The 12,429-nt window shown below is 38.9% G+C and overlaps 3 protein-coding genes across 3 annotated transcripts; 1 reads left to right on the forward strand and 2 right to left on the reverse strand.

Annotated features, from left to right (window-relative positions):
• Positions 1–380: 380 nt before the first annotated feature.
• LOC104731836 (uncharacterized) lies at positions 381–2,635 on the reverse strand. The gene is made up of 7 exons (XM_010451325.3): positions 2,212–2,635; positions 1,947–2,117; positions 1,702–1,866; positions 1,450–1,614; positions 1,222–1,356; positions 778–875; positions 381–711 (listed from the first exon to the last, which is right to left on the reverse strand). The coding sequence occupies exons 1-7, from the start codon at positions 2,404–2,406 to the stop codon at positions 531–533; spliced, it is 1,110 nt and encodes a 369-aa protein (XP_010449627.1). The 5' UTR covers positions 2,407–2,635; the 3' UTR covers positions 381–530.
• A 596-nt stretch (positions 2,636–3,231) lies between these two features.
• Positions 3,232–5,452, forward strand: LOC104731838 (formyltetrahydrofolate deformylase 2, mitochondrial). The gene is made up of 8 exons (XM_010451327.3): positions 3,232–3,632; positions 3,712–3,824; positions 3,985–4,135; positions 4,227–4,300; positions 4,382–4,541; positions 4,782–4,880; positions 4,956–5,042; positions 5,121–5,452. Exons 1-8 carry the CDS (start codon positions 3,477–3,479, stop codon positions 5,265–5,267), a joined length of 987 nt encoding a protein of 328 aa, XP_010449629.1. The 5' UTR covers positions 3,232–3,476; the 3' UTR covers positions 5,268–5,452.
• Positions 5,411–7,798, reverse strand: LOC104731837 (VAN3-binding protein-like). The gene is made up of 6 exons (XM_087477551.1): positions 7,051–7,798; positions 6,485–6,878; positions 6,232–6,408; positions 6,084–6,133; positions 5,949–6,006; positions 5,411–5,871 (listed from the first exon to the last, which is right to left on the reverse strand). The coding sequence occupies exons 1-6, from the start codon at positions 7,348–7,350 to the stop codon at positions 5,633–5,635; spliced, it is 1,218 nt and encodes a 405-aa protein (XP_087333677.1). The 5' UTR covers positions 7,351–7,798; the 3' UTR covers positions 5,411–5,632.
• Positions 7,799–12,429: the final 4,631 nt, after the last annotated feature.

The following is a 12,429-nucleotide window of genomic DNA, read 5'->3' on the forward strand; positions in this document are numbered from 1 at the left end:
GACTACTCAGGGAGTATTTCCCGGTTCAATTTTATTGGTTAACGATTAAAAAGCTAAATAACCAAAATAAAATCAAATTCGATATCTTTCGTTTCAACTAGAATCAAATTCAATTTTCAGTCAACTACATCTAAATATTCTTTCACAAACAATTAAGTTTCTATCCAATTGAAAAAATGTCGCTTAACAATTGGGTTTTAGATCGGTTGTTTTGGTTCAATAAAGTTTGAATCCGTTGGTATTGTCCGGATTATAGAGAAATTGAGGGGTATGTTTGATACAGTTCGCATTGCTAAGCTGAGCAATAAGTTGGAGGATCCCTTCATTGTAGCTAGCTCTGCTCAGTTCAAACCCCTACTAATAAAAGCTTAAACACAGAGTAGAGAAAAGATTCAGCTTTGGATTACATCTTATAACAGTTGATCACTCTCTCTTTTTAGTTCTTACAATAAACAGTTGTATGGCAAACATAACGGACAGCACTAATACAAGCTTTACAAAGGTTTCTTTACCTATATGTCCGCCATAAATCACATGACCTCGTCAATAGTTACATAGCGGCGCTCCTCAATGGAGAGCTGTGCAGCAACTCCAATGGCAACAGCCATTAATCCATCTTCCAAATCAACAGCTGCTCTTCCTTCACCTCTGATTGCTGATAAGAAGGTGAGGTGTTCCAAGTAACTTGACCCGTGATGCAACCCTTCATATCTGAATTTTAACATCATGTGATGTGAGACTGCAAGACAATATGTATTCTAGATGAATCAATCTTACTTTATTCTTTCATCCTCAGCTTTTATCGTTTGAACGTTTTCTCTTCCTTCTGCACGACTGCCAAATCGAACTATGCCCTCTGGAACAAGTGCCTCCCCCTACAACAAAACCTTGGCCCAACTCAAAACTCATAACTCATATAAACAACTCCAAAGAAATAGTCAGAAAAAACTTTATGTTCATCTTCCCTGCCTCATCTCCCACCTATATGCATAGCTTCAGCTGATAGTGATTACAGGAGAGCTAGCATGTAGGTCTGCCATGTGATTTTGGAATAGATGGAAAGTATGTAGTTTTCATACATAACAAGGATTCAGAGTATTCAATACAAAATAAAAACACCCAACTCTGTTTTTTTCATTTCTGACTTAAAATCCTATCATACCAAGACCATAATAAGCACAAACGAAAAAAAAGGAGCCCATGATACTTCAAAAAGCTCACCTTTCCAATGTCACCAGTAACAGATATTTCTTGCTCGTTTTTGCTTCCTTCAGCAAACATACAAAGATCAAGCATCCCACGACATCCATTGTCAAACTCAATTATAACGTAAGCGTTATCAATTATATCAGGAACCTATATCACAGAGAAACGAATAATATGAAACTCACAAGTCACAACACAGACTCATTTACAATGATGGAGTGTAAATCTGGGATTAGAATGAACCTTTCCATCATAAACTTCATCCTTGTGGTTCACATCCATGCCTCCAGAAGCCATCACACATAGAGGATTCGAACCAGCAAAGAGCCTCATAAGATCAAAGAAGTGGCAGCATTTCTCCACTAAGGTCCCTCCAGTGTTCACATTGAATCTATTCCAGTTATTCACCTAGTGATAAATATGTTCTCTCAGCAATCGTATAAAAATAGGATGTGTAAAAAAAAACTACACAGAGTCCATCTTGTTTAAGCCTACCTTAACCAAGAAAGGGAACCTATGTTCGCGGATTGCTACCATCTTGACATTACCAAAATCTCCACCTTTAACTTTTTCTATTAGCTTAGCTACAGGCGGCATGTATCTGTATTCTAAACCAACTTGCACAACCATATCTGACCTTTTCTTTGCAGCCTCCAGAACCTGATTCCCAAACACAGTTTCATGAATTGATCAATCATCATACTCAGCAACATTTGGTACCAAACAAGAAAAAAAATGACCTGTTTGCAATCAGCAACTGTGGTGCATAAAGGCTTCTCAACAAGAACATGATGTGGTTTTGGATAATCGATAATATCCATAAGAATCTGATGATGAGTCATATTTGGAGAAGACACAACAATCACGTCACACAGCTCACTCTTGAGCAACTCTTCGTGTCCTGAGAAAACCTTAATCACAACAAAATATGGAGAATCTCACTATCCTGAGTTTACCAAAACGCCAAGTACCAAAAGAGTTTTATCAAGTACAAATTGAAAATACCTTGAGTTCCCAATTAAAGGATTGAGCGAGTTCAATGGCAAGGAGCTGTGAGGGAGGGTGAGGATCGGCGATACAAACGACGGCGAGGCCTTGGTCACGGAGGTGGTGAAGATTGATGAGATGTTCTCTTCCCATCATACCGATCCCTACGATTCCATACCTGGTAATCGCTCCTGAGTCCTTAACATCCGCCATTACTGAACGTCTGAGCTCCTCTGACTCACTTTCGCTTGATTTGGGCTAAACGACGTCGTGAGGACGGTTTCAAAATTACACGGACATGTCTTTTTTGGGTAATTTGATATTTTTTTCTATTGATGGATGATAAGATTTTAGTGGAGAGGACAGAATCTAACGACGAGTCATATTTACGGGAAAAAGTACATATCCGGCAAAAAAATACATGTACCATCTCTTTTTTATTTTGTGCGTGTGTGTGGTGTACTGGAATTATGCAAGTGCCAGTTGCTGAGTAAGAAGATTGAGTAATAATTTTAAGTATTTACCATCTCTTTATTTTTAATTTTTTTTTAAGTATTTACAAATTATTTTTTTTAGGTTTGGGTTGACAAATTTAGATTTAGTGTATAGTTTTTAGGAGGTAGGGTTTAGTGTTTAGGATTTTGGGTTTAGTTTGAATATAAAATCTTTAGTATAATTTTGTAGTATTTTTGGAAAAAAAATTATTTTGTGGTATTTTTGGAAAATAAAATTGGCCATATTAATAAGTTGACAAGAAAATAGAATAATTATAACTTGAAAGGAAGATTATTGGTTATTTGTTGATAGAATTTTTTTTTTCCAAATTAGCAAATATTGTTAAAAATTCATATTTCTTTTGTAGAGAAAAGTCAGTAAAGAGATTAACAATACTTATTTATTGTTTAACAAAAAAAAAAAGAGATAAATGTTTTTTGAATAAGAGATAGCTACACTTGAAAATATCTTTGACGAAATAAATCAAATAATATCATTAGAAATGGATATTATAAAATAAAAAATCATTTTTCATCAATAACTACTCTGAAAACAAATGTGTATAAAATAACAAGTAGTAAATTGGAGATTATGATTGATAGCAAAATTCAGTTTTGTATTAGTAAACAGTAAAACTCACTCTATTTATTTTGTAGAGTTTTGAGTTATGCTCAAAATTTTCAGGAGGGGAAATAACAGACACACATAGATCAGACACATCACAACACAGAATCAAAGGACAAAAAGGTGTAGCAATGGGATGAGTCAGATTCGAAGAAATAGCGGCAATGATACGAAGAGTCTCAGCCACCTCATGTCTCTCCGCCACAGCTTTTAGATCATTTACGAAATGGTCCTTTAAATCTTCTCAATTTCACGGCGAGTCCCTCGATTCCTCTGTTTCACCCATTCTCATCCCCGGCGTCCACGTCTTCCATTGTCCGGTACGTTCCAATCAATATTCATGGATGCTAAACTAAACTAATTGGAACTATTAGTGTGACTCTCCGTCTTTTGTTTTAGGATGACGTTGGGATTGTAGCGAAACTATCAGATTGTATTGCTGCCAAGGGTGGAAACATTCTTGGTTACGATGTGTTTGTTCCTGAAAACAAGAACGTCTTCTACTCTCGAAGGTATAATTCCCACTTTTCCTTTTGGAAAAATCTCACCTTTGATGCTACTTCAATAGATTCGTTTGGTTAATTTCCAATCCAATGTCTTTAAAGTGAATTCTAGTTAAAGGTTTCTATTTTTGGGTTTAGTTGTGATGAAAAGGTAAATTCTTTTTGGCAGTGAGTTTATATTTGATCCAGTAAAATGGCCGAGGAGTCAGATGGATGAAGATTTTCAAACTATTGCACAAAAGTTTAGTGCTTTGAGCTCGGTTGTACGAGTTCCCTCTTTAGACCCCAAATACAAGATAGCTCTTCTACTGTCAAAACAGGTAAATATTTTGTGTCATAAAGATCCTTTTATTCTGTGTCCTCTTGTTTTCTTTTTTCCTGAAGTTGTGTGATAATTTTGTTTGTCTGTAGGATCATTGTCTGGTTGAAATGTTACATAGATGGCAGGACGGAAAGCTTCCTGTCGATATAACATGTGTGATAAGGTTTACATATAACTCTTATCAACGAACTGAATGCATATATTAGGTATGACTAGTGTGATTCCTGATATTTTGTGTATTCAGTAACCATGAAAGAGCTCCAAACACCCATATTATGCGGTTTCTCCAGAGGCATGGCATCTCTTATCATTATTTGCCAACAACCGATCAGAATAAAATAGAAGAGGAGATTTTGGAATTGGTTAAGGATACTGATTTTATAGTTCTCGCTAGATACATGCAGGTATGTCAGATTTTAAGTTCCATCCTAAGCTCCTGAACAGTCTCATTCTGATGACTGTGTCTCATTACAGTTTACTTGTGTCTTCTCTAGTGTTATCCAAAAATGAATCAAATTGTCCTTTTACACCGTTCTTGCTTTGAGTTTATGCTTCTTTGCTTCAGCTTTCTTAACAGATGAAATTTCATAGCATTAGTTATTATATAGACCGATGATGTTGACTGTAACATTTTCCTTTGACAGCTACTGTCAGCTAACTTCTTGAAAGATTATGGAAAAGATGTAATCAACATCCATCATGGCCTCTTGCCTTCATTCAAGGGACGAAATCCCGTGAAACAGGTTTCTTAGTTCTTTGATGGCTCTATCTCTCAATGCTCATCTCTGTCTCTTATGCTTCTAGATTCTGTTGGTTAGGCATTTGATGCAGGTGTGAAACTAATTGGTGCAACAAGTCACTTTGTTACAGAGGAACTTGATTCAGGTCCTATCATTGAACAAATGGTGATTCATCTCCCAACTAGTTAATTTGTTCTGAGGGTTACATTGTTCTACAAAAGTGTCTCAGTTTGAGTTTTACAGGTTGAGAGAGTTTCCCACCGAGACAATTTGAGGAGCTTTGTCCAGAAATCAGAGGACCTCGAGAAAAAGTGTCTCATGAAAGCTATAAAATCTTACTGCGAACTGCGAGTATTGCCTTATGGGATACAAAAGACTGTCGTATTCTAATACGGTCTACATGAAAATCTCCGACATTTCTTCATATGATATGCTCACTCATGCAAAAATATACATACTACTTCTCTATAAGTTTTTGATTCTTCATAGCTTACACGTAAATGTTTTGGCTTAGCAAATCAGAAACTGTATCATGTCAATAAAAACAGTTCAATTGAGATTCATCATTCTTCTGATGTCTTTCTGTACATAGCAATATTCCTACCACTTGTTGTGATCATGTGAACAACCTGCTGTGTTTTTATCCAAAAGTCGTTACAGAGACTGACATTGTACATTACCAGGTTTCTGAAATACCTCACAACAGCAAAAATGTGGATTATATGTATATAATCAAATGTATACAGGATCCTTCATCACGTGTGACCAGTGAGACTCAGAGATCCCAGTGAGCATTTGGCAGCTTCAAAGCAATTTACTTGGCGGAGAAGAGACTGTACCCCATCAACCCATCTCTGCTTGTGAATCTTGTTCTTGCACTTGAACTCCAAAAGACCTTGTCCTGTCTTCAGACCGAAGTAGACTTCTTCTGAATTTTCCCTCTCTTTCCTGTAAGGCCAAGCTGATTTCTCATCGCAGACTCCATAGACAACGCCTTCAGAAAGGTACAACAAGTTCAGAATGCCGTCTTTCAAGTAATTTATCTAAACTGAAATATTAGTAAATGCTTACATTTGGTCTTCTTGGAGAATGCCCCTCCAACATGTTTGCTTTTGAGTTTGATCATTACCTGCAAATAATAAGCATTGGCTTAGAAGTGAACTGAGATGTGTTGCGTGTTATGAATACTAATCAAATCTGCTGTACCTGAGACTTCTTGTTGATATAGACGCAGACACGCTTAGTTCGCTGCACTCCTGCAAGTTAAAGCACAAACAAGAAGAGTTAAGCTCTCTCTTTCTTATCTCAGTAAACTCTTCAATTAATCAGACTCTCACAGACAAAAGAGAACTACCATTTCGTGCACATTGCATCAGTTCGCCTTCAAATGGAAGATTTGGTTCGTCCAGTCTAAACTTCAAATTTGCAGGCCAGTGAGAGTCAGAGAAGCTTCTCTCAAAAGGGGCAATAGCTGCATTTTTCCTTGCTTCCTTTGGCTGCCTCGCCTTCAGAGCCGCTTCTCCTCTCAAAGCTAGTGTCAGTTTAAACAAAGTCAGATCAAATGCATATCAACGAGACCACAAAGCTTTGTGCAAAGAAAGCCTTACCAGTTGCAGCAGCGGCTGTTAGAGTCATGAGATCACCAGGGCTGTTGATATCCACAGAAGATCTAACCGTGGAAGTAACACGTGCACGGTCAGCACCAGCTCGCTCAGCCATCTCAAAACAGTGTGAGGCTAACAGTTCAGTGGCTGAGGCTAAAGCCAGTGCCATCTTGGAGCCTGACCCTTTGCAATTGCTTGCAGATGTTACAGAGGCTAAACCTGCAGCCAGAGCCGCTATAGAGACAGCAGAATGCACGTGGGCGTTCTCAACGCGCACCTTGTCTTTCTTCTTGAGATTGGTGATTGTGCTGCTACTGCTGTGTTCCTTTGGGTGGTGAAACCATCTGGATAATGTCCCTGCTCTACGTGTGCCAACCGAGTTCAAGATCTTCCCAGCCTAAAATCATTTTCCCAGAGTTTTAAACTATGAAAAGTGTTTATACTTTATACATTCCAATTCCCAAGAACTATGTTGGGAACTGGTGCAATGGCCATATATAATTGACAAGTCTTTGACTTTTACTGCTCATTATAATTATGAGAAAAAGGAATAAGAAAGAGGGTTGTACCATGAATGGATCTGCAGCAGCAACAGGGAACAAAACAGGAGGACTGTTTTGGCCAACACAAAACTGTTCTTGTTGTTGTCTATGTTTGAGTGCAAGTGCTTTGGAGATTTCAGAAGTAGAGAGACTCCAGGATCTTGACAGAAACTCCATAGGCTCTTTTGGTGTCTGAGGCTGAGGAATGGACGAGAAAAGCTCTTCAGCTCTGAGAACTCCATCTTCCAACTCTTCCTCCATATTCTCTGATCCAAACAACGAAGAAGAAGAAGTATCTTTCCAATCTGAATAATACCCATTTTCCATTTTTCTCCTAAAATGAATCTTCAGCTTGAAAATGAAAGATTTTCGAATTTTTGAAAAGATGACGTGGGATCAGAAGACAGAAGAGGGTATTTATTATCCTGGTGGAGCAAGAGTTATGTTTCTGATGGAAACCATGTGACCAAAACAGAGAAACCAACCAGCTTTGAGTTTCAGAATTAAAACAGAAATGAACTGTAAAACTAAAATAAAAAATAGAAAAAATTATTTTATTTTTTTAAAAGGAGATGAAAAGGATGATGTTGACTCAGGTGGAAAAGAAGAGGAAGAGCATAAACCAAACTACACAACAAGAGAATCTTTTTTTCTTTTTTTATGAAAGAGAATTATTCAAACCACAAGTCGGAAAAGTACGTGCGGACTGACAATGATAGATTACAATAAAAATCTGGATGAGTGTTTTAATCACCGTAAGAGTCTTTGAGATTTCAAGAACTCGTTTCCATGTTCTTTCTTTTATATAAGTGTGGCTAAAGATTAGGATAATATTGTGGTTTAGAACATTGTCCATGAATTCAGGTAATATCTTAATCTGGTAGGACGGTTTGTGAAACCACAAAGGGGCGACAGGTGCATTGGTTTGAGAGCATTTTGTCTTTTGAGCGGACGGCTCTCATACGATTCATTCCCCCACAACCGACCAGCTTCCTTCAAATAATAATCATACGTAAAAGAGACAACTTAATTTGTTTTTCTATTAATGCACTCTATCGTTTGCGTTGGTTTCACGGATTAACGATTTTTTTATAAATGTCTTTGTAGCATTACTATTTTTTCACTTGAGTTTAGTACTCAAACAGTTTTGATTACACGAAAGTATATCCCACCCAATGAGATTCAAATGGGCCTTATCATAATTATCTTTGAGCAATTTGGAATCCTAATGGTTTTCTAATGCATACATGATATAACATGGACTTTCTAATGAATTTGAAAGTCATTACTAATGTCTAATCTTATCCTTTGTGATTGACTGATTGTTATGGACCTTTTTATTGTGAACAAGTATTAGTTGGATAGTCATAAAACTGGTAGTTTTAGCCATCATCGAATGTCAAATGAGTTTACGTACTAAAATACGTTTAGAATTTAACGTATGCAAGAAAGTGTAATCAATGAGCATATATATGAAAAAAAATAAACAAGAAATTTTGAAATATATAAAAATTTAACGTATGCAAGAAAGTGTAATCAATGAGCATATATATGCAAAAAAAATAAACAAGAAATTTTGAAATATACAATTTTTATTTTTAACCAACGCAAAATACAACTTTGATCCGTTTTCTCCACATTCAATCATTCATTTTCGGCCCAAACATTTTCACACAACAAAAAAAGCAAGCCAAACAAATTAAAACCGTACATGAATGATCAAGGGTAGATTTCTGTGGTGGGAGCTTGAGCGTACGATCCAACAAAGACACCGTAGATGAGTCCGGCAAGTGCACCACCGACTAGTGCCCCCCCCCCCCCCCCCCCCCCCCCCAGTAGATCCATATTTAAGAGAAGTCACCACTAACAACAGCTGGTCCAAATGACCTGGCCGGGTTCATGGAACCGCCGCTAAAGGGACCGGCGGCGAGGATGCTGGCTCCAACGATGAAACCGATAGCGATAGGAGCCATGGTCCCGAGCGATCCCTTCTTGGGATCAGCCGCCATTGCGTAGACTGTGTAAACAAGAGCAAACGTCACCACAATTTCTATCACTATCTATATATACATTTTTGAAGTACATTTTAGGTTTTATACCCTTTTATTTGTACTTATTTGATAAATTCGGGCTTTATTAGGATTTGATATGGGCTTCCAACTCAAAACCAATTGACAATGAGTGGAGAGGCCCTAACCCTTTATATATTACTCAAGTCCTTTCTCATCTATCAGATGTGGGATCTTTTCTCCACACGCCCCCTCAAGATGATGGCTCTTCTAGCCATTAATCTCAACAGAATCCATCACGCCTGTAACGCCTCCGAACCGCTCTATGACCGAACCGGCCACAAAACGACTCAGTGCGCTACTTGGTAACGTTCACCAACAGTCCGGCCGAGGTTCAAGAACACATCAGGACCCTCAGCTAGTCCGTCGGCGGCGTTCCTTTTTTCCGCATGGAACATCTTTTAGGCTTTGCAACCCTTGAGACATTCCAGGCGTTGAGCCGACCCGGACTAGGCGTATATCAGTTATGTCTCATGCGAATATAAATCCGAAATTTATTAAATACCAAAAGAAAAGTTATTACAAACAGAACCCAAACGGTTCAAAGTTCAAGTTTGAGGCATGCAGCCCAAAGTTCAAATACAAAAACATACTTTATTCTACAATAAACACACAAACTACTCCGGCTTCCTACTCGTTCACCACGCCCTCTAGTTCCCTCTAGGGTTTTCTGCACAGCAACACAAACCGTAAGTAATCGCGAAGATTACTTAGTGAGCTCAGGATTCCAGCATATAAATTAAACCCCCCAATTCCCCAACAACAACAAAGCAAGCAATCACACATGCAAGCAACAACAAAGCAAGCAATCATACATGCAAGCAACAACAAAGCAAGCAATCACACATGCAAGCAATAACAAAGCTATCAACTATCAGAAATAGCAAGCGGAAGCTAAACAATCAATCAACACAACAACATGCATATGCAACACTCAAATACAACATGCAACAACCAAATAAAACTTGCAACTAAAACTAAAGAAAAAGTTTTAATCAAGTTTTAATTCCTTAAGGGCCCGGTATGCTTCCTCTCCTCATCAACTCTTGAACAACCGTATCGCAACCACAAAGGCATACGACCGGACTTCACAAAGCTACACCGTCGTGTAGACAGCATCGGCCAGGGTAGCGAACCCAGTAACCTCCGAGCTCTTCGTCAGAGACCCTATAGCCCACGACCATGGGTCACATGTCGCGTCTGTATGCTGTACGGAAATTCGTTGAGGACAGCAATACCCAAATCTTAATACATTAGCCGGACTTTCTCACGGACTACATGCATTAAGACCTCATCAATTAGATACTTGTCTTTTATGGTTTTAAAGCTCATAATTTCTCTAAAAGTATCTCAACTAGCTTCCATCTCCAATACTTAGATCCTCCCAATCTAAAATTGAGAGAAGCGCTCACAATGTTACCAACTCCATTACTAGAACCTTTCGAACTAGTAATGAGTGTAACCTCACACCACATGCATTTCACAAGAAAAATCACAAAGATAAATCAAGTAAATGCAACTAAACACTATGCAAAACCGTCTACTAGATGGAGTTCATCGGGATCCACTCTAGTTCGGTAATATGCGTCTGAACTCACAGATAACCGGCGAAATCTGGCGGGTTGATCTCGATCTCGTTCTTTTCTCCGCAGCAACTCGGTGCTCCTCTTGTTGCGATCGAGCTCTTTCTCGAGCCAACACTCGGCGATGGTCGATAGTCTTGTCTTGCAACGTCTTCCTCTTCCTCTCTTCTTCTCCCCTTCGCTCCTCCTCTCTTCTTCACTCTTTCTCACTTTTCTCTCTTTCTCTTTTCTTCTTTTGATTGTGTGAAATGAGAAATGGGAAGAGAGGGCTCCTTATATAGAGAGCTTGGGCGGCATGATCAACCAATGCATGTCATGCACTTGGTTCGATCTCCTTTCTCACTCTTTGAGAAACTTTGACACAAAGCTACTTCTCACACAAGTATTCTCTTTGTCCCCCTCCATCTTCATGCATGAATCACCATTGGCCACCTCCAAATGATGATGCTTCCTTCTTAAACTTGCATGAAAGGCTATTGGTCCAACACACAAATGCTAGAGATTCCCTTGTCTCCTACATTCTTGCATGCATTTTGATTGGACCAAGTGGAAAAACAATTCCATAAAAATCTAGAATTCTTGTTGGCTCGGACGGCGCTACCGCGGTTCGTCAACGGTACGCGTCACGGCTCGACCTCCGTTGGATTTCCTCAGCACGCCTCGAACCACTCTGCGGTAGGTCTCGGCCATCCTCGACACGTCTCGGCAAATTCCGATACGCTCGGCAACTCTCGGCAATCCTTGATATGCCTCGACAATCTTCGATACGCCTCGGTAATCCTCGATACGCCTTGGCAATCGTCTCGGTACCACCTCTCGGGTACGTCTTGGTACCACGTCTCAGTATGTCTCGGCCATACGTCTTGGTCATCTCTCGACTCCACGTCTCGGCCATCGTCCGGAATCCCTCGTTCCTTCGGGAATTCCTTAGACACTTCTTCGGCAATTCCCGGTCCTTCGTCCTTGCCTTCACTCTGAGACACTTCTCAGCTCTTTCCATCAGGGGTTTTTATTTTGAATTTTACCCCATGATGAGGGTCATTACAACGCCCCCTCGAGATAATGCTCTTTATTTAGCTATCTCGATGGAATTGGGCCTTCCTTTGGGCCATCAATTAATGGGGTGATCGGGCCTCTATTCGGGCCGGATTAATTAACGGGCCAGCGTGTGTAGGCTCTGATACCATGATAAATTCAGGCTTTATTAGGATTTGATATGGGCTTCCAACTCAAAACCAATTGGCAATGAGTGGAGAGGCTCTAACCCTATATATTACTCAAGTCCTTTCTCATCTATCAGATGTGGGATCTTTTTCTCCACATGTAGAAGGATCTAGAAGATACACAAGATAATATGAATATATTGTATATTTATGATATTGATATGTAAAGATTTAGTTCTATCTTAGTTTAGGAAGCTATTTCACTATATAAACATGTGTAATCCCTATTGTATAATTCATGAGAGTAAATACTAATTCTCCACTCCTAAACTCTCATCAACCTTTATCATGGTATCAGAGCCACAATGATCTAACGATCGGCTCCGTTCCTGTTTCTAAGCTATATGCTTCTTTTGTTTATTTTTTTTTTGTTTTAAGCCAAGTGCTTCCACATTCAAGTTCATTATGAACCTCTGAATCTAAGCAATAGAGCTTCTCTTATTCAAGTCTACCATGTAAGACCTCTGAATCTAAGCCAAATGCTTCTCTTTCATAATTTTTATTTTCAAGCCAAAAGTGCTTATATCATTC

The sequence above is a fragment of the Camelina sativa genome, chromosome 12, assembly GCF_030686135.1.
Source record: "Camelina sativa cultivar CO46 ecotype springtype chromosome 12, ASM3068613v1".
In the NCBI taxonomy this organism is placed as follows: domain Eukaryota; kingdom Viridiplantae; phylum Streptophyta; class Magnoliopsida; order Brassicales; family Brassicaceae; genus Camelina; species Camelina sativa.